This window comes from Haliotis rubra, unplaced genomic scaffold, assembly GCF_003918875.1.
Source record: "Haliotis rubra isolate DU_JTF1 unplaced genomic scaffold, ASM391887v1 Scf268, whole genome shotgun sequence".
Classification (NCBI taxonomy): Eukaryota; Metazoa; Mollusca; class Gastropoda; order Lepetellida; family Haliotidae; genus Haliotis; species Haliotis rubra.
The window spans coordinates 423,308-445,776 of NW_025766758.1; the positions used below are offsets into that span (position 1 = coordinate 423,308).

Consider the following 22,469-nt stretch of genomic DNA (forward strand, 5'->3'; position numbering starts at 1 on the left):
GGCCGTCTGTTAATGATTGCGTCTGGACCAGACAATCCAGTGATTGACATCATGATCATTGAAATGGCATGACATGTATCGACCACGTCAGCGAGCATAACCATCCGATTCCTTTAGTCGCCTCTCACGCCAAGCATGGGTTGCTGAGAACCAATTCTAACCCGGATATTCAAAGATACAAACGTGAGTTGCTAAGACCATTTCTAACCCGGATCTTCAAACATACCACTTTGAGCACTTTGGAGCACAAAGAGTCATAAACAGTGCTAATCTAGTCATCGAACCCACGATCAAAGCTTTCTGGCCAACACGACCGTATCCAGAGTTCGCATCCAGAACAGACCGACATGGTCACCACATGCACTAATGCTGTTTCATAAGTGAAAATATTACGGTGTGACAAATCAGCATTTAATGCTTTATCATTTCTTTAGGTACATGTGTGAAAATGATTAGTGTGACAAGAATATATGTTTCGATGTGACAACTCTGCTGCCGACCAACACCAAACATTGAAGGTACCTTGTGCATGTCGGAAAGATCATCTCCATTCCTTTGATTCCGTAAACATAATGTTCAAAATTATGTTCTCGAATACATGAACTTGTAATAAAAATGACTTTCCTCCAATAGAAGTTTTCGAAGACACATTTGACGCTGCATATGTAGTATTATATTTGCACCACTTGTCCGGCGTTCTCGAAGAACTCAATGCACATATTACACAACTGGTTCTTCATTATTGCATGGATAGTTTCCTCCTTCTCCAGTGCCCATGGCATATTCTCTAAGCCATCCACATGTGATACTAAGTGACCTTAGTGTTAAAGCATTCTGCTTCGTGAAAGGAGCCGCAGGTGATCTGTGGTTAAGCATGAGACGCAGAAGAAGCCGATCGGCGAGGTGACTGGTCATAGAACTTTTGTCGTCTGCTCTCCTCCTCAAGCAGACGATTCTTGTTGACGTCAGTGCTAGCCTCCCGACGGCGTCGTAGATAGTTCACTTTCAGAATAAAAGACTCAGACGACAATTTAGCAGTTTTTTGTACATTGGATTTGACGAAATGTGGCACTTGCCCGCATCGGTCCCTGAAGTTCAACCGCTGGTATATGAAGTTGACAGACGGAAGGAACCTGACTTTGTGAGACCCAACTATGAAGTAGGATGTCTGAGACTCAGGCTGAAGTCGTGAGGCTGACTCCTCCTCCTCGTTGATTGTGAACAAACTGTCTGAATCATCTTCCATCGTTGCCGCACGGAGAAGAACCCCCTAGGTACACCCACAGTTTCAATGTCCTGCTCGCCTCAAGGCATGCACGCTCCGGGAGTTGAAGCAGAAGCTCTCCTTACGTTTTAGTGAAGGAGATATTTCACATGTGATCTGTTATCACATCTGTGTATCCAATAGCTTGCCTTCACATGGAGCAACTCTGAAACGGTGTTTAGAAAGGTTGTGTTTGTTTCATTACAATTCATAAAGCTGTGTAACTACGGTTTGAAATATGAATATTAAATCTCTATCAACAAATATAACTGTTTCACATATAGGTCATAAGATCATACATTTCATAAACCTGTGTAATCACGGTTACAAATTTGAATGGTATGTCTCTATCACCAAATATAACTGTTTCATATACAGATCATAAGGCCATACAATTCTTAAAGCTGTGTGACCACGGTTACAAATTTGAATGTTATGTCTCTATCAACAAAATATAATTGTTTCATATATATAACACAATGCCATACAATTCATAAAACTGTGTAACCACGGTTACAAATTTGAATGTTAAGTCTCTATCAACAAAATATAATTGTTTCATATATATAACACAATGCCATACAATTCATTAAACTGTGTTACCACGGTTATACATTTGAATGTTATGTCTCTATCAACAAAATATTACTGCATCATATATAGAACATAATGCCATACAATTCATAAAACTGTGAAACCACGGTTACAAATTTGAATGTTAAGTCTCTATCAACAAAATTTAATTGTTTCATATATAGGTCATAAACGAACGATATATACTCCAGTATGATATCATTTGTACCAATCAATCATTAATGTACGTTCTACACGTCTACTTAATAGCCAGTTCATACTTACAGCGATCACAAAGTAACTCCAGTGGGAAGAGAGCACAAACCGTCCATGGTTATACGTTTCATGGTGATAAAAACCAATCTGTTTGCAGGGCTCTTTCTCGCTTTGAACTTATCACGTCCCGGGGTGTGTCGGTTGAACAGATAGCGCTTACAACCGTCGATAATATACTTGATAATATACCTGTCTCTGTGATATATGAACTAACTTTAAAAGCTGGTCCTTTCTCGTGCCAGCGTGTCACACAATTGATGTCAGGGGGTTGAAACACGGCCCGGCGTCTACACACAACACATACACATTGCTAATAAAATATCTCCCCATGGCTACCTCAAATGGTCTGTTTAATTTATATTGATTGAACACTGGATGGAATTTGTTTAGTAAATCTGTGCTTACAGACCCCTGTCGCTGAGAAACCGTTAAGTGATCGCGAGTCGACGGGTGGTGGTTCACATATTGTATTTGCCCCCCTCGTACTTACTCGACAAAGACGGCCGGTGTGAATAAATACACGCCTTCGTTGAGTAAATCATATATATACACATATATGCTCGGAATGCATGTTGGTAAGTTCAGTTTGTTTCAAGCATGCTCGGATAAGCATTAAGCTTCACGTGACCCCGAGGATTGTTACAAGAGCTATAATAACACGTATTATGTTTCAAATGTCCTGTTAAGAAAGGTTAATGTATTTGTAGACACGCCTGGGTTACATTTATATGAATGTGCTTTATACGCAGATATAGTTATCTCACTGCTGTCTGCAGATCCGGGGAAATATGAGTGACACGTGGTCTGACAGCTAACCGCCTAGTCTTCTCAAACTTAGAATGGCTACACTAAACAACAACAATAAAAGCATAAATGATATAATTAATGTGTGGTTTTGCAAAATGTAAATATTAAATGTAGATTATGCAATGAATTTACAAAGTCTCTCCAACACCTTATGAGTGGATGCCCTTTCTAGGCACAAACACAATATCTTAAAGGAGAATACTGGACTCCAACTTTAAAAAAAAATTTAATCATTGACGGTGACTTTTAGAATGCTTTTACACCTATGAAGAAAAAACAAACAACTTTTGCGTTTGTACTCTCCTTTAAGCAACACGATGGTGTGGCTCGTTCCTTTTACTGCCGTCTTTGTAATGCTTGTGGTTTTGACTCCGAGGTCCATCATGGTATATACGTTGGAAAGTGACAATTAAGAATAGGCTCGCATAAAGCTTTTAGACATATCCAGACAACAACCTGCCATTGTCCTCTTTGATAAAACTAATAAAAATGATTTATGTCATTGAATTATCTTTTGACACAAATGTGATTAACAAGATTCAGGATCACCATTCTGGGGTCACCAGGTCATGCATGCCTATCGATACTATTATATAAATATCATGTGTATTAATGTAATTTCGTGAATATCACTATTCCTACAGTACATGATATGCTACATGAACATAAACGTAAGTTACAGGGTAATTGTCACTGTTTGTATGTATCTATGTATGTATGTCATTTAAAGTTTATGCTTGGTGGTAATTAATGCTGATATGCGTACACATGCTCGGATGTTCAAAACAGACCACCCGGTGTTTGACACTAGTGACTGTTGAGCTTAACGACCCTCAACAGTATTTTATTTCATCAATGACTTGTCATCTTAAAGGGCGAGGAAACCATGCCGAACTCATTTACCAGGTGATGCAACAATGGTTTGTACACCAGATGGTTATGAGGTGAGGTGAGGTGAAATTGGGTTTTACGTCGTGCTTGAGAATATTTCGCTCATATGACGACGTGCATGCGTGTGTATGTGTATGTGAGGCTGCTTGTACTAGCCCAGACTTAAGCTGGTTTTATAGTGCTAGCCCACTGAGATACCATGCCGCAGTGAAGCATGAATACCCCACTCAGACACATTAAACTGACTCCGAGCCGACCAGTCCTTGTTGTACCCATTAATGCCGAGCGCCAGGCAGGGACCAACAAGTACCATATTTTAAGGTATTTTGGTATGACGCTGTCGGGGATCGAACCCGCGACCTTCGGTTAGATGGTTCAGCAGGGTGCATCTGGGATTGAGTTTTGTTGTTGTTTTGAGTTTTTTTAACGCTGCACTCGGCATTATTCCAGCCATATGCCGGCGGTATGTTAATAATCGAGTATGGACAAGCCAATCCAATGATTGACATCACGAGCATCGATCTATCAAATTCGGATATGATGACATGTGTCAACCACTAGATCCCGTTAGTTGCCTCTTACGAACAGTTGCTTGGGAGGTAAGACGCAACGGGTTGCTGAAGACCTAATTCCAACCCGTTGTATCATCACGGATGAAAGAGGTTAAAGTTCTGCATGGTCTCAGCACCCACAACCCTTTTTCTATCCCCTTAATACAAGGCACCGTAACATCAAGTATCATCGTTTAATGTCCTTTTGTATGTAGTGGCCGGGTGTTAACCCACTCAGACACCTTCGAACCCACTACCCATACAGTTTAATACAAGGCACCGTAACCCTCTGTCCACTAGACGACGGACGAACAGTTTACCTGTAAACACCTGTACATACACATACCGTGATAATCCTTGTGTTGACGCAGCAGGCCTAAGGTGGACAGTTGTGTATGCAGACTTCATCGACAAATGGTTCAAGTTACGCGACAAGTGACGGATGCTTGAGAATGCATCAGGTTGCACTGATTATGCACATGTAGATTTTGTTTTGACTTTTTCGAGAGAATCAAATTACATGTTATAGATTATTCGACAACACCGTGTCACGGTGACCATATGTTACAAATGGGCCGTATACAGTGTATATGGGGAATAGAACCCGGGTTGTCGGGGTAGCGAGCCAACAAGTTGCCCACTATCCCACTCAATCGCCGCTGGAGGTTTACAGAATAGTGTTTATCAGAGTTATCTGAGGTTCTGATTAAACCAAGGAATTTGTTTGCATTTATACCGTGAAATGCTCCTCTCTATAAAACACAACATACATGTAGAGGTGTGTTGATAATGGAATCAGTCCTTGTCTTTTCAAGAACCTGTGTCCATACGCTGTTTTTCTACACAACGTCCTTCTCCATTCATATACACGGAGATGGGCATTTCATATTATAAAAAAATTCAACATCCCTTTCATTATTTTAAACAGCACTTCGGACTCTCGAATATTGGTGACGACCGGCGCTGAATGCAGTGAACTCAATTTGGAGAGCACATACTCAGTTCTCTGCGATCAAAGACACATTTCTCAGAACGTACTCCCATTTCTGTCAATTAGTCGGTCAGAATTGTTGAACAGATACCCTGCGTTTATGTATCTAAGATTAATTTGCTCTGCGTCCTTTGTGCCCACGTGAGTCTCCCGCTTGATTTAGTACCGCTTGTCGTCTTGTATTCACCTGCTGGTCTATATCTGCGGTGTCAAATAATGTTAGTAACCACTCATTATGTCCCGTCCTGTATTGGTCTGTTGTAATATTTAGTTTATGGGGTGAGAAATAATATGACGAATATGAACCGTGGCCCCGATTCAAAGGTGCAGAAATTGTGTATTAGCCATTCTATTCATTCCGTTTCTTTCTTATAAGGGGCAAACCTGACCCAAATACGGATGAGTGGAGGTTTTAGTCTTATATCTACTATTGAAAACGTAAGGGATATTCCATTTTGGGGTGACATTATGTGGGAACCAAGTTGTATTATTATATATCAGTGGCGGATCCAGAGGGGGTTCAGGGTGTTCGACACCCCCACCCTCTCCCCCTTGAAAATGACTAAAGACCTCATTGAAGTTAATGTTTTGCAACATAAGAACCCCTGAACCAACCAAACCCAACCCCCAAGCCCCCCCACTTTGAAAATTTCTTGATCCGCCTATGTATATGCATTCAGAAAATGATCATTCAATACACAACAGGTTATGAATTTCATGCTAGCGTTTATGATGTGCACTTAAACATGGTCGGGGTAAAATTAGAATTTTTTGACATTTCACTGCTGCATTACCATTGCAGAAGAACACACCACACTTTAGTTGACAGTGAGATTTAGCATATTTGTCAGTACAGTTGAAACACCAAGTATAATCTTTTTACATTGGAAATCAAACCCGTCTCTTTTGAAACACCAATAAAGAGTGAACACCTCCTGGTCAAAAGCCATTTGCAATCATACAAACAATTGAACATATATTTTTTAAAACTTTATTCCAATATTTAGGCAAAAGCTTATTGTTTACTCTCCATAAACTACATTTCATGAAGTATATGAAAAAGTATAAAATAATACACAAAAGCCATAAAACTTTGAGACCGGTGGAATGCCACAATGTGTAAAAGAAATATATCTTTCCTAATCACAAACAGCTCATCTCAACTGCTTTCCGCAATCAGCAGAGAGAATAAATTATGCAGCTTCATTCACATTTGCAACAGTAAAAACGGATATTTTTCTGATGGATACTTTAAAATATCAAGGTCACTTTATGGTCAAATGGGAGCCTCAGTTTGAGGTATGATATCTTGATATCTGTCATATCTATTCAGATTGGCAATACAGTGTGACATATTGGACTACCTCATATATAGTACATTATGTACTGATAATTGTACTCTGTGTGTGTGTGTGTGTGTGTGTGTGTGTGTGTGTCTGTCTGTGTGTGTGTGTGTGTGTGTGTGTGTGTGTGTGTCAGTCACACATATTGGTTACATGATACACCTACTTGAATACATTCTTCAAGCACTTGGAACTTAATGAGATCTTTAGCATTGGTCCCTAATAATCTTATATGAAATACCACATTGTGCGCTGTTGAAGGAATAAGGACACAATTAAATACTCTATGTCAAATATCTTGCCAGTTCAATACTTCAGTTGTTACACATCACTAAAATAAGAATCAGAAACAAAACAGTAATCATGTGCAGAAGTATTCTTCATATTCTTCATATTCTTGTACAGTCTGGTAGTATTTTCTTTCAGTCATAAAACATATAGGAGAAAAACCATATATCACTTGATATATCATTTTTGGTTACACCAAATCTAAAATAAATGTGAAGAGTATATTATTGTTCTAAAATATTATATAGAAACATCAAACAGTATATATTTGATTTAATAAGATACAATTTTGTTACTTTATCCCTTCACCTAAAAACTAAAACCTAAAAATAATTAATATCATATGATAGTCATTTCCAACATTTCATTCTATATATGACACATATGTATTGTCTTATGAAACATTTCAATGAAATTTTCATAAATGATAATAAAAAGGACAAATCACCATGTTCTATATTTTCCATTTCACTATATCTTTGTTCACATGCGACTTACTTCTGTTCAGGCAATATCCTTATCACATCACAAATGGTATTTACACAACCCAACACATTTTACATGTCTTACTCAGGAGACAAACATCATGTGTTGTCCAATTTCTGGTTGTTATTGAGTATTTGAAGCATGGGAATTCATTTGGAACTGACCGGGTTAGCATGAAATATTCCCATGGTTTAAGTACTCACTAACCCCCGGAAATTGGCCGAAACATGATGTTTATTGACATTGTAAACAAAAAGGTAAACCAAAAGGTCCACACACGTTTTTCTGTCTGCACTCATTGACATCGAGTAGGGGTACAGCAGTCTTGCAATTTCAGGGAATCAAATACCATTCAATCATGTTTTTCAACCAATCAGATTAAAGAACACAGTGACTTTTGGTTTACAATTTAATGTGGTAAAAATGTGATAAAAAAGAACATCACAGACACAAAATCTAATCCATTGAGATCTTCCACATTTGTGAGCTTAGGGCTTTTTACCCCCAACATTAGCGTGTATACTGTGTTCCCTCAGACCCTGTTGTTTTGAGACAGCTACATTTGGAGACTACTGGCCTATAATACTGAACTAAACAAACACAAGTAACATATGCTACATTTGGGATTACACTTTCTCCGTAAAGAACAGATTCTAGTACTTTTGTTGGGTTGAGTCACAGCTGGGATTCGAACCCACACCCTCAGTCAGGCACCTAATCGCCAGCAGACAAAGACAGCCGTCTAGCCCACTCAGCCATCTTGGCTTCCACAAAATGGAAGTCGGACAACCGGTAATCTAGCCTACAGACTTTGAGTACCCCTCTGATAGGTGTAAAATTGGCACGGCTCCCAAACACAGTCCATCCTCGATAATCTCCAGGGTATACGTTACGATCAGTCTCCACTATACACTGGATGCATCCACGGCTTGGCCCAATGATTTTATTACCTCCCTTGGCTGGCTTTTTATCCAATCTGGTGTCTACGCTGGGAAGTTTAGCGAACCAATCACAACTCACTTTCGCTTCTTAAATTATATATCTAACCATTTAAACTTGGCAACACAATTGATGCAGAGGGTACTCTGAAAGATGTGGAAGGAGTTCTTTTATATATTTTTGAAAGTTTCAGATCTGTCAATTTGTCTGTATATTTCTCCAAAAATCTGAGTGGTACTGCGAACAAACCTTCACGACTGCGACCACTATCTTTGTTGACCCTGGCCAGCTCGGATGTAACGGCGGCTTAGCTGATTGGCTACTGTGAGAATGCGGAGTCAACAAAGGGAGGTAATATAATTATCGGGCCAAGCCGTGGATGCATCCAGGGTATAGTGGAAAGTGATCGTAACATATACCCTGGAGATTATCGAGGCTGAAACACAGTCATACAAAATGCAGAACACCATACAGTTTTCATCCTACTATGTTCCAATAAGATCCAAGAATCTCTCACACTTGGCCGACGAATGATCGTAATGCGATAATGTAATACTTCTTGGTGGAAGCATTAAAACAAGACAGGAATGCCAGCGGGTGAATTGACAAGACACCCTAAGTGCAGATCTACAAACATCACAATCATCTTTGGGAGCTACCACAAACACTTTCACTACCTAAAATAAAACACATTAGTATACAAGTATTATAACATACTTGTCCAACAGACATGATCAACAAAGAAAGAAGCCTCTAATCAAAATGATATAGATGAAAACAAATAAAAGGGTCCACCTCCCTATAAACAAAGGCTTCAAGCACCAACTGGCCAATTATGCAACAGAGCAGTTCTGTCAAAGACAAATAAGTTTAAATACAGGAGTTGCATGAAAAAATAATACATAAACACTGATAAAGTGTCAATAAGAGCTAGAAGCTAAAATCATCTGCACCAAAAACATACAAGTTTTATTCAACAAAAAGTGAAATTGCGGAATTGAAGAGTATGTTAGAAAAAATATAATGTTTATGTTTAAAACAAAGCTAGAGAATATCAAACCCTGTTTGGCAGAGTAAGTAACAGTCTATCATTAAGAGCATAGGTAATAATAAATAGGTGATAAAATAGGGTTGGTAGGGGAAAATGACAAAGCTGATACTTTCAAGTACCTTTTTGATTTTTCAAATCCATTTTCATCCATAATGCACATTCATCACCTACTTTGTTCTGGAAGGGTTAATGGGTATGAAAAACTTAATGATATACTGAAATTAAGTATCTCAATAGCTTCGTTCATCGATGTTCATCAAAGAGTTCTTATTTTGGCTTTTAACATGTTTAGTGACCAATTCTTTCCCTTCTGGCAATGACTTCAGTTAACTTGAGGAATACTTGGCACACAGAACCATAGGACAGTGTACACACTGACGTAGTAATTAATCACACAATTAAACAAATAATTTCAATATGGTAACTATGGCAACAGGAAGCTCTGACTGTTTCTTTGTTAAGACTATCACAAAGATACAAAAACTACCAAAAGACATTCATAGCATATACATATGTACATTAAAGATGGGGGGAGGCTCAATCTCATCAAAATCAGATCTTTCTGCCCCATTATGTTTTTGAGAAGATCTGATATCTGAAAGGTCTGAGAATATCTGTTCAGAAGGGTCAAAGGTGAACCTGCAATACTGTCTAATCAGCAAAGCATTAACATGCTTCTTAGTTTTCAACAGTAGTGATAAAAGTATTCAAACTATCATATTTGATTTTTGTATCTCAAAAATAAATGTTTACAAGTTCCAAATATCATTAATTAAGGCAATGCCATTGTTGTACACTGTAATTTCTGAGCACCAAGCAAGAATTCAAAAGAGTAACAAAATGTAACGTCCAAATTCAGGGGTAAAGAAATTAACAAAATTCTTTTAAAAAGCTGATTAGCTAAACATCCTACACCTCTTCATTCAGATTTGATGCCACCCTCAGGGAAGAGAAGTCAGGTCTTCACAGACATCAGAGTGATGTGATTGTGATGAGATTTGTTTTTTGATCTTGTCAGTGTTTCGTTATTTACCATGTACAGCACCTAACTGATACACGATGCAATTGTTTTGATTATAACCATCCTATATCATAAACCAAGACTATCTGAAACAACATTGATAATCTGAATAAATAATACACCGCTGGAAAAATCAAGATCATTAAACAAAAAACCACTCAATCTGGGGAGCAAACAAAGAATTCAAGCTTCCATCAAGGCATTACAATACGTAATGCTAAACAAAACCAAAACAAGCGTTGATAATCTGATTCTATACGTATACAACTCTCGAAAGCTCAATATCACAAAACAAGTAAACACTCAATCTGTGAACGTGAGCATACATAAAGAATTCAAGCTTCCATCAAGGCATTACGATACGTAATGCTAAACAAAACCAAAACAAGCGTTGATAATCTGATTCTATACGTATACAACTCTGGAAAGCTCAATATCACAAAACAAGTAAACACTCAATCTGTGAACGTGAGCATACATAAAGAATTCAAGCTTCCATCAAGGCATTACGAATACTTAATGCTAAACAAAACCAAAACAAAAGAATTTAAGTTGATAATCTGATTCTATAACGTGAGCATACATAAAGAACCTTTAAGCTTATAAAACTCTGGAAAGCTCAATATCACAAAACAAGTAAACACTCAATCTGTGAACGTGAGCATACATAAAGAATTCAAGCTTCCATCAAGGCATTACGATACGTAATGCTAAACAAAACCAAAACAAGCGTTGATAATCTGATTCTATACGTATACAACTCTGGAAAGCTCAATATCACAAAACAAGCAAACACTCAATCTGTGAACATGAGCATACATAAAGAATTCAAGCTTCCTGCAAGGCAATAAGTAATGCTAAACAAAACCAACAAGTGTAATGAAATGCCCTGACATTGAATATCTCACATAAGTAGTTTAATACTGATAAATAACACAGAGAAAACCAAAATAAAACAGGAACAGAATTATACTTCAGCTTAATTACTCCATTAAACTTAACCATCAACTAAAATTGTCATGTATGGATGGAAAACACCATGAAAGGATGTCTGACAGCAATATCAATAAAATAAACAGGTAATGAAAGTCATTCAGTGATGTAGAATATCAAAAAAAATACTTGGCACAAAAGTTTGCCTGCACCATAATCAAACTTTTTCAAATTTTATATTATAACATACTTGCCATCAATAACTTGCCATATTAATAATTAAAAATGTAGCCTATGACTGTGATGTATGTTTCAAATGAGAGTAGTCTTTCAAGAAACCACCAGTCCATTTTGCTTTAGAAATTATTTCCTTGTAATGTTAATCAACACAGCTGATGTTGGCTGATGACAAATTTTAAAATATTACTGGAAAAGCAATGGGTGTATTTTGCATAATTTGTGTACAATAATCACAGATTATCCTAAAAACAAAGTGAGAGAAAATTAATCAAATCTTGACTTATGATTTGTATTTGTATGCTTTTACTTCATCAAAAAGACCTTTCATCAATGATTTAGAGTAAGCAAGTATTAATCAACATGCTACACTTTTCCATAAAACACCAGTTATAGCACGACTTGTGTAATTCACAATATGTGTTTAAATATAAAATCAGTACAATGTACCAACAAGATTCTAAATATATCTTTGACAATATAATGTAAATAACTTTTTAAAATTTAAGAATTAATATATCAGGTAAATAATCACATTTCAAACTAAACAAACACAAAACAAACAAAATCCATGTCCAAGCGAAGCATGTCTGGAATCAAAGATCCTGAGCACAGTAAATACAAACCAGTGGAATGCCTGTCTTTGGTACTTCATATGGCGAACTCAAAGTATCACGAGTGGTCAGGAAACTAGTATGATCTAAAGAGGAATCTACAATAGAATATCATCATGTTATCACTACTGGCTTCATAAATGTTTCAGGTCTTCACCCCGAATGATCATATGTTTATATATGATCATATATTTGGGTGAGTGAGTGAGTTTAGTTTTACGCCACTCTTAGCGATATCAGCAACAGTATCCAGCAATATCACGGCGGAGGACACCAGAAATGGGCTTCACATAGTGTACCCAGATCATATATTGAAAACACAGAGATCATCGTCATGGATGAAGAACACATATAAGCTTTTGACGGAATGGAAGCTGAGGAATTATGCATTATAATCATTTACACTGCGTTAACACAATCTGCCAGAATGAAAGCATCTTTGAAGATTGTCAATGTCTTTGATAATAATAATAAATGCAGGAATCAATGTACAGGAGGACTGTAGCATATCAGCTGGGTTGCCATAGTGATTCAACATGAAACCAGTGTTACACTATTGAATATCACACAGAAAGTTGATGGAAGGATGATGCTTAAATGCATGGTTCAAATGGACTTGACAAAGCCCCACAAAGATAGTGTAGAGCTTAGAGTCTTCAAGCTGATGATGCGTCGTCGATGTTGCCATCGCTGACAAAACAGAAGACGTCCTTGGAATGCCAGGATAAGTATCACTATGACAACTGTTGCCATCAAAAGATAGCTTAATGTGTGCGATGGTGTCGGCTCCTGGTTAAGAAAAGAAACAAGTGACAGAGCGATCACTGATGTCAGAATGGGTTGCATAACATTTTATTTCATATAGACTGAACCAGACCAATTTGGGCAGTTCAAAGGAAAAATAGTGTCTTGTTTTGCTTTACAAAAGAGTGGATGCTTAATTTTTGTGGTCCAACCCCATCCAAACAAAACCTTTTTGTTCAAAAACCAAATATGTTCAAACTTCCTCTCAGATTCATTAATTCAAGTCTCACAGTCATAGTTTTCAGAATTGTCAGTATCTAAGAATTGTCATCGTCAAAAGTGTGAAAGTTCAACATCATTTGACATTTCCATTCACAACTGATACAAAGTAAGGGGGATAACTCTTGATGTGCCATTGACATATAGATGACAGATCAAGTACGCTTTTAGCAGTACTGTATAATTTAAGAAAAGACTTCCAACATCTAAAATTGGACATTTCAAGCTATGTGCACCCCATCAAATGTTGGACCTTAAACTGATACATACCTGTAAAGGGTGACGGTGTTTTGTGATCAGAGCACCTCGGGGCTTGTTGGATCTCCGCTGTTTCCAGTGAATCATGTAGTCAAACAGCGAGACATACAGAGGATGGATCTCTGCTATTTCATGCTGGAAATAATTACAAAAATGTCAGATATGTGTTGTTTTTAAGAATTTTTAAACTTTTTCTGAGACAATTGTTTTGAATGCAATTACCTTTCAAATTGAACTTGTTGAAAAGAGGAAGGGGTCAGTTTGATTTCTGACATGTTAACAGGACTTACAATGACTGACATCCACACTGAATTAAGACTTTTCTACAGAGGCGAGTAGGGAAATAACTCACCTTGTTCACTATGTACAACACATAGTTTTTAACATTTTGAAATCTTTCAACTATGTATTATTATTGCACTATATTTCCACACTACCAGGGACATGCTTAAAGCACTGCACTACTATTACCTCAGTCAGTGGATAAGTGTACACTTGAGGATTATACAACCCAGCTGCCCATGGGGTGCACTGCCATCTCACCCTACTCTTTAACATTCACTGCTGGGTGAACAAAGGCATATTTCAAACAAACCTTTAAGTCTCCACTCCGAGGGTTGAACTGGTCAAAGCAGCTGGCTCCAACATGTGCGTCACTGCCCCATAGCTCTATAGCTAAAGAAAAGGGTATCTACAAGAACAATATAGGGAAGAATATTGAAACAAGGTTAACATTTGTGTTATGATTGATAGGGCAAAGGCAATACTGCTATAACATATGCTGAACGAATACTATGGTCACTGACAACTGGACAATGGCTATCAATATATGATCAGATGGTTCACAAGTAACTGAAACTGAGGGCTGTCATTTTTCCAGAATCTTTGCTGGAATATTGCTAAAACGGGCGTAAAACTAAACTCATTCACCCCTGTTATCATGCAAAAATGGCCTCTATATTTAAGTTTGGATTGGAATCTTGTTAGAAAGCTTTAGAGATCGCACAGAGGGGATTATTCATGGAACTTTCAAGCTCCATAGGCCATGTAGTTTCACAGATGTAAAAATGCAGTAATTCTAGAAAAATGAGGATAAGAGGTCAAAGGCTGTAGGCTGATCACCAACAAGGAAGTGCCAGCAAATGTATTATATACCATTACACATTACTGCAGGACAACTTTTATATCAAGAATAGACAGGCCTGAATAATGGGCAAAAATGATATTTCAATATGTTTGAAATCGGATCAGAATTCTGTGAGCAATCATTTTACAGATTCTTATGCTGGAATCAGTGATGGTCAGGTTTAGCATCATAGGTGATGCAAGAAATGGTCAAGGAAATAATAGGCAGGTGATGGACAACTAGCCCAAACTAACGTCAGACAGACTAAGAATGTGAATCAATTAGTTTTGCAACAGATCCATGTACATAAATGGATAGGATTCACATGAATGGCATGCTTGATGGGGTGTGCAGTATTTCATCAGGCAGCAAGGAAACTGTAACATTTCTGAATTTTCTATTGTTCAGTCTCCTACAACACACCCTTTCCCTCAGGCAGAGGCCCATATACCAGTATATGGTCTCTGCCTCAGGGGATCAATAAAACAATAGCTCTATCACACAATCAATCACAATCAATTACACGTACTCAATTACGCAATAAATAAATCAATCAATCAATTTCGTAGAGAGGTCACCTGCCTACCAGTATTATACACGTACAGATTTCACAATAAAAGCTGTTATTTGCCCAAACTACCTTCGGCCATGTGCATAACTATAGACACTCACTACAAACATTTTTCTTGCCTTTCTCGAGCAGTGTTGATATATATAAATTTATCAGTGTGTTTTATAAAGGGGTAAAGAATAGCAAATGTTCATCTATGTTTTGTAGGATGTCGGTTATAAAGACTGGAAAATATGTTCTCTCAGAGTTTTACAAAATGGACAATAAAAACGTTACATTCTATTTCAACATATGTGGCACAATCATGATGATAGACAAACAGCAATACATAAAAAAATTGAGACATCAGATGTTCTTGATCATTGACACACCTTTCTGTGTCCTGCCATGTAGTCGAAGGACGTCCCGTCAGCTGTATAGAAGGTGAGATCCATCGCCTTCCCGTACTCGTATCTGTGTGTGGTTGAGGAGGCGAGACGTGCTGCTAACTCCTTGATACCCCGTATGTTAGCTGGTTGTCTGTTGATGATGTTGGAATGAGTATCTGGAACACAGAAATAGGTTTTAATACGTTTCAAGATTTAGTGTGAGTTTTCCGGCCCTGAAGACAACTTTTTGCTTCTTCTTTTATCCTGCACTCACCAATATTCCAGTGAGTTAGTGAGTTTGATTATACGCCGCTTTTAGCAATATTCCAGCAATATCACGGTGGGGGGACACCAGAAATGGGCTTCACACATTTTACCCATGTGGGGAATCGAACCCGGGCCTTCGGAGTGAGGAGCAAACGCTTTACCCACTAGGCTATCCCACCGCCCCAGCAATATTCCAGCTATATGATGGCAGTCTGTAAATAATCAAGTCTGGACCAGATGATCTAGTGATTGACATCAAGAGCATTGTTCTACACAAATAGAACACACATAAACAAAGTCATCAGGCCTGGCCACCCAATCCTGTTTGGCGCCTCTACAACAGGCATGGTTTGCTGAAGGCCAATTTTGACCCAGATCTTCACAAGTTCCCAAAAGACAGAGATAACATCAGTTGTCAAGAAGAACACATAATTGTCAAAATGTGGGCCGAGTGGGTTCCTGGTTGTATAATGACCACGGATAGTAACTGGAACTAATCAGCTTACATGACAACATGTTGGGCTATTCGGAAAAAAATCAGTTTACACACTACCGAACACAATCATGATAATCATAATTTCAGACTACCGTAAATATTGTTATCTATATCAACAATGGTTAAGAAAACTGAATTATCATAAAAACAGGAATTTCCGTTGTCACAAATATTTAACATGTTTAAGTTTTAACTTTGGTGAGGTCAAAAGATTTTACTCACCAGCAAAAGGTAAATATATCTGTCTAATCCCTGAGTGAAACGAAATGTAGAGATCAAAGTGCATTTCCTGAGTGAGGTGTTTGTAAACATTGCATTCAGGTTCTGAAATGGAAAAAAATATTATCATAAACATAATAATATAATATCCTAAAACTTTATTTAACCATGTAAATAGACATTGAAAAGTCACAAGCTACATGTGATAATAAAACATGATCAGGATGATAAATCCAATCAACAAAGTTACATTGAGAACCACCAGAATGGTCCATGAAATATGATGATATACTATGCAAAAAACATCAAGAACGCTGCAAACTTCAGCATTGTTAAGTCAATTTTTTAACAATTATGTACAATGAGCTTAATCATGAAACCTGATCATGCATGCTGACTCATCTTTCATCTTGCTCATGATTCAAGTCACAATGCAAACATAATCCATGAAACATTTCAAACACAATCGAAAAGCATTGTTAAGTCAATCTGTCTGGTCCATATTCCTTATCATCTNGCATATTCATAGTCCAAGCACATCATACTTAGTTTTCTCATACATGTCAAAGGTGTCTACTAGGTGTATTACCTGAGAAAGCATGGGGGCCTCTATATTCCTCATCATTAGGATCAGCTGAACTGCCCTTCTTTGCATACTCCCAGTCAAAGTTCCTATTGAGATCAACACCTGTACTTGTTCCTCGCCAACAGTAATTATGGGAGTGTTCGACGTACACACGTCCATCTGGGTTAGCCATTACTATGATGTGCAAGTCAGTACTGGACAGTACATGTCTGGAATATAGTTCCTCATAACTACCAGGTGCTGACCCAAGTCCATCAGTGAGGTTCCGCAAAAGATGGAACATGCTTTCAACTGGGAAGAATTCTCGAGCGTGTTCCCCATATGACAACAACATTTTCACCTTGCTTCCATCCTTCTGGTTGGCATCTGTATTCTGTGTGAAGTTTGTGATGTGGAGAAGCATCTGTGGTTTGCCCAGCCTCGAGTTGTACTTCCAATCAATCTTCATGAAATTGGGGTACAGAAAGAGCAGCTGTTGAACATCTTTTTGTATGGATGTCAAGTTATGATATATTGTGTAGTCAGGAATGTAGACTTCCTTCTGTGGCTTCACGTCCACTGTATCTGCTGTGTTCCATTCACAGAGGAATGTGATGACCCCAATCAAAATCAAACCATACACATTTGGAGGACTGCTGGCATGTGCCTTTCTTGTCAGAGATTCTTTATTGTGAAAAGGAGCCATGATGGTTTCATCCTCTGAAAAACAATAAGTCTGACACGTTAACATCTAGTAATGTCTTAAGTTTTACATCTAGTAATGACCTGACGTTAATCCTAATGAACATGATTAATACAACTTCATAACTGTAAAACAAAACATGCAAATGAAATACATCCTGCTAACGATCTGTTAGTAATTTCATGCTGAAAAGGTACCATGTCAAAATGGCACAGAAACGGCACCAAATTGACAATTTTCAACATACCATCAGCAACATACTGGCAGTAAAATGTGTTTCATTCTTTTTCGTGCTGAACATGTCAAATATAACTAAGAACACAACATTGGTGTGCAGAAATTACCAAAATGATTGCATTTTATGTTTTTTACAAGTGTGATTACAGAACAGACTGCGGGAATTGTAACTGATAAATTGTTTAATTAATTGTATTATTTAAATTGTTATAAATAATATGATAATTGTATAAAGATCATACTATGCCGGTTTCGACACAACGCCGTTTCAGCTATAACCTAGTTTTGGTACAGAGGAGGTCTATACACACATCTTTACATGGCGAAATTTAGAAAAAAGAAAGAACAACACGAACAGAACGTCGTCCAGTCGCATTTGGGATTATGACGTGGATTACGAAGAACGTTTTAATTTTTCACACAGGTTTAGCCGCACCGCTGCAGACATATTTTAAAGGAACATGCTGAACTACCAGGGGCCCATAAAACAATCACAGAGGCACATCAATATATCATCAAATAATGCTCTTTCATCTGCAGAAAGGCTTACCCAAATGTCTCATTTGCAGGTTTGTTGACAACTCACTCACCGGAAGCGACTACGCAGTAGTAAAGTTGTAATGCTTCGTTTCGTATTCTGATTACATCTTCTTCAGACAAACGATGTTTGGTACAACTTACTACCGTTAAACATCGTTTTGTATTATCGAGACATTTTAAAAACGCTTGTTTCGTATTACTTTTCAAAATGTACATTTTATGTTACATTTTTATGACTCCATACGAAAATAAAACAATATATCTTTACCATCATGGCTGCGTCCATGTCTCACCGAGGGGGTAGTCAAGACTGACTGACTGAGTTTAGTTTTACGCCGCTTTTAGCAATATTCCAGCAATATCACGGCGGGGGGACACCAGAAATGGGCTTAATACACTGTGCCCATGTGGGGAATCGAACCAGGGTCTTCGGCATGACGAGCCAACACTTTAACCACTAGGCTACCCCACCGCGCTGGTAGTCAAGACGAGTGTAATTAAACGCCAGTATTGTATTTAGGGTTTGAGTGAGTTGACCGATCCTCGGGGAAGTGACACGTCTTCACGAGCAACCGCCCCTTTTCGAACCTTAGAACTACGGTTATCTCAGTGAATAATTGAGTTATAATCGGCATTCTAGAAGTTGGCGAGTCCAGGTTGGGGCCTAAGTACTGATAATAAAGCCAATACACAGGAGGAGAACAGGTCAAAAGGACCAAAGAAAAGTCAAAAGGGCCAAGGGAAAGTCAAAAGGGCCATAGACAAAGGGCCAAACTTTTAGAAAATAGTAAGATTTGAAGAAATACATTATATGTTGTTGCAGTAGTTCTTATCCTACACGGGCGGTGGGGCAGCCTAGTGGTTAAAGCATTCGCACGTCATGCCGAAGGCCGTTTTGATTCCCCACATAGGTATAATGTGTGACGCCGATTTCTGGTGTCCCCCCCACCGTGATATTTCAGGAATATTGCTAAAAGCGGCGTAAAACCCAACTCACTCACTCACTCTAATCCAAAACATCTCACAGTGTCTCAGTGTTGTCTATTTAAAACATCTCAAAGTGGGTAATTGTTTATTTTAAACATCTCAGAACATCATAGTATTGTTTCTCAGAGTGTGACCGTTGTCAGATTGTAGCTTTGGCACAAACATGACCAAAGAGGAATACCTCCAACCTGGCGAGAGCGGGGAGGAATTTCACTTTCTCTGCCATGTCTGTTCTGAGGCCGAGTCACAGTTCGGTGGGGTAGCCTAGTGGTTAAAGCGTTGGCTCGTCACGCCGAAGACCCGGGTTCGAATCCCCACATGGGTACAATGTGTGAAGCCCATTTCTTGTGTCCCCCGCCGTGATGTTGCTGGAATATTGCTAAAAGCGGCGTAAAACCAAACTCAGTCAGTCAGTCACAGTTCGGTAATTTTACGATTGGAGACTTTAAAGTTGAGTGAAGATGACTGTAGTGAACTTTAAAGATGTGTTAATTATGAACATTTGAACTACTTATGAATTTTTGATCACATATCAACACCTGAATGATGATCGCACTATATATTATTACTACTATCATTACTTCATAGTGATACAAATATAATAAAACATATAAAATCTATGTTAGTTTGTGTTCTTATCTGAATTTGATCTATGGCCCTTTTGACTTGTCTTTGGTCCTTTTGACTTTTTCAATTTTGGCCCTTGGCCCTTTTGACTTCAACCCTACAGGAGGGAGATGGGGATAGTTTTTAAGAAGTAGTAAAAACAAGTTGAAGATGGTGCTTTGATAGTCTTCAGCTTGATTACTTCTTCATAGGTCGATGGTATGTACCTTTGGTCTCTGTTGATGAAAGGTTTGTAGCAGCCAAAAATTTTCTTTTCGTGAAGTCCTGATTCTTGGTGGATAGGATTTCAACTTTGTCAAACTGGATTAGGTAGGTAGGAATTTTTGTTGGTGATCTGAAAGGGCTGATTTGCCTTGGCCTCATTCAATTATATGCCACTTGTTGTTCAATTACATGCTGTTGTTAATGTTAATGCTGTTTTGTCATAACATGTATATATACTTCTCATCACTCGGTTGTAGTCACTTTTAGCTTGATAACAGTGTAAGAATCGAGATCGAAACATCGCTCGATGCAATGAACTAGAAGTCGTCATTCATAAAGTTGTGTGCTTCATTTTTGAGTCATATCCAGTTTGTGCCACTCCAAGAAGTTATCCAGTTTGAACATTTTTGGTTGGTCAACTGTTTGTTCATGTTTTGATGGACAATGGTGAGTGTGACTTCCGCAAAAAAATGAATGTTAGTAACATGTATGTACTCTATTGTGTTTTAGTAACCATTTACTCTTATGTGCTTGCATGTTAACGAGGTGCAAAGGACTCAATAAGTGTGCACTCATTATCCATGATGGCTCTCTTGGTCCTGTGGTGGAGGGTCAGCTAATGACATAACAAATAAGCTAAGCCAGTAATCTGGTGAAGAGTATTTGTTAACTGGAGCTGCAAAAGTGCACTACTCCCCATTTTAATTGGGGTTTTCTTAATGCTGCTTGGACATTTACAGCAATATGACATCAGCAAGTTTCATTGTGGATAGTGAGATATGACATAATGTGTTGATTGTTCATGACATCAAAAATCGCATTACATCAGAATAAGATGGCTTCAGTTTCTTTGTAATCAAACAATTTTCGAAAATGTTCCTTCATAGTAATTGGTAGAATATTCATGATGTTATAATCATACAGGACTGGAAATATATAATGACCAGCTGAATCTCTTCGGTCAACCTCACTGATGTTGTTGATGTATCTTGTACAGTGCTATGGCGCTCCAGATTTTCCACTTTCATGATATGACTCATGTAACTGTATAATGGGCCTGTGTCCCCTTTATTGAATAAACCAATTACAATTACTGACGTTGTTGATGCTATTGATGCTCATGTGCTGCACTAAATAACAAACTAAAAATGTAATGGCACATTGGATAAGGATAACCTTCTTGCAACTTGGAATTACGTTTATCTGTCTGTGGTTAATGAATCCAGTATGATCTCCTTCACTAAAAGATTTGGGCATTCAATAACAATTTTAGCATTCATGCACTCAGTTAAGTTGCCTGTCATTTCCTTAACCCCATTAGATTTGTATCAATACTGGCTTTTATGTGTTGGCCTGATTTAAGAATGATTGATAAGAGTGCATAAGCAAATTGCATTAATTGTAAGATGACATTACCGTACTGTTCTCTGCTCAAATATTGCTCAATTCCATTGATGTTTCATCATTCTGTTCAACCTGCCTTTAAATTTGGACTACAAGCGTGGTAAGACACAGCAATAGAGCGACTGTGGCCTATCCTTGACTCATGAGAGTTTCTAGGACTATCATGCCACGCAAAGAAGAACACATGAAGTGTGGTCTCACAGTAGGCCAGTTAGTTTGTTTAAAATTGCCTTTGTTCACCCAGCAGAAAATGGGTACCCGATGGGATATGTCATATGGCCTTTAACCTTCTAACGCCTCACAGGCAGCTTGGGTTATCTGGGATAATGATGTCAATCATGTTTGTTGGGAAAAAAGTCATCATATCTATGTCAAAACTTGTTTTCCAAAGTCTATAAAGTTTTATTTGAAAGCACATGATTACTGCATATATTCATAACCACGATAAAGTTATAACAATAGTTGTCCGTAAGCAAAAACATTTTATTATTCAGTTACGTAATACAGAAGACTACACAATCAACAATCATATTAAACACATGCCAATGCTCGAAAATGTAAATTTGAAAATCCTAATGTTGTAAGGTTGTTAAATAATGTGGAATTATT

At 37.9% G+C, this 22,469-nt stretch overlaps 1 protein-coding gene across 2 annotated transcripts; it reads right to left on the minus strand.

Annotated features, from left to right (window-relative positions):
* Window positions 1-1,369: 1,369 nt before the first annotated feature.
* Window positions 1,370-18,693, minus strand: LOC124280470 (carboxypeptidase B-like). 2 transcript variants are annotated; one of them, XR_006899686.1, is made up of 8 exons: window positions 18,649-18,693; window positions 17,183-17,878; window positions 16,597-16,698; window positions 15,615-15,787; window positions 14,142-14,237; window positions 13,559-13,681; window positions 12,556-13,054; window positions 1,370-1,381 (listed from the first exon to the last, which is right to left on the minus strand). XR_006899686.1 is itself a non-coding variant. In XM_046716405.1 (7 exons), exons 1-7 carry the CDS (start codon window positions 18,659-18,661, stop codon window positions 12,872-12,874), a joined length of 1,386 nt encoding a protein of 461 aa, XP_046572361.1. In that variant the 5' UTR covers window positions 18,662-18,693; the 3' UTR covers window positions 11,104-12,871. The 2 variants fall into 2 exon arrangements, 1 of the variants encoding a protein (XP_046572361.1); XM_046716405.1 differs by lacking the exon at window positions 1,370-1,381 and having other exon boundaries at window positions 11,104-13,054.
* Between the last annotated feature and the right edge of the window lie 3,776 nt (window positions 18,694-22,469).

Excerpts from the sequence above, each read along its gene's own strand:
- LOC124280470 (XM_046716405.1), bottom strand. Across the intron at positions 15,788-16,596 it reads GATATATTTACCTTTTGCTG|ATACTCATTCCAACATCATC; the intron begins GTGAGTAAAATC and ends TCTGTGTTCCAG. Across the intron at positions 13,682-14,141 it reads CTCGGAGTGGAGACTTAAAG|CATGAAATAGCAGAGATCCA; the intron begins GTTTGTTTGAAA and ends AATTATTTCCAG.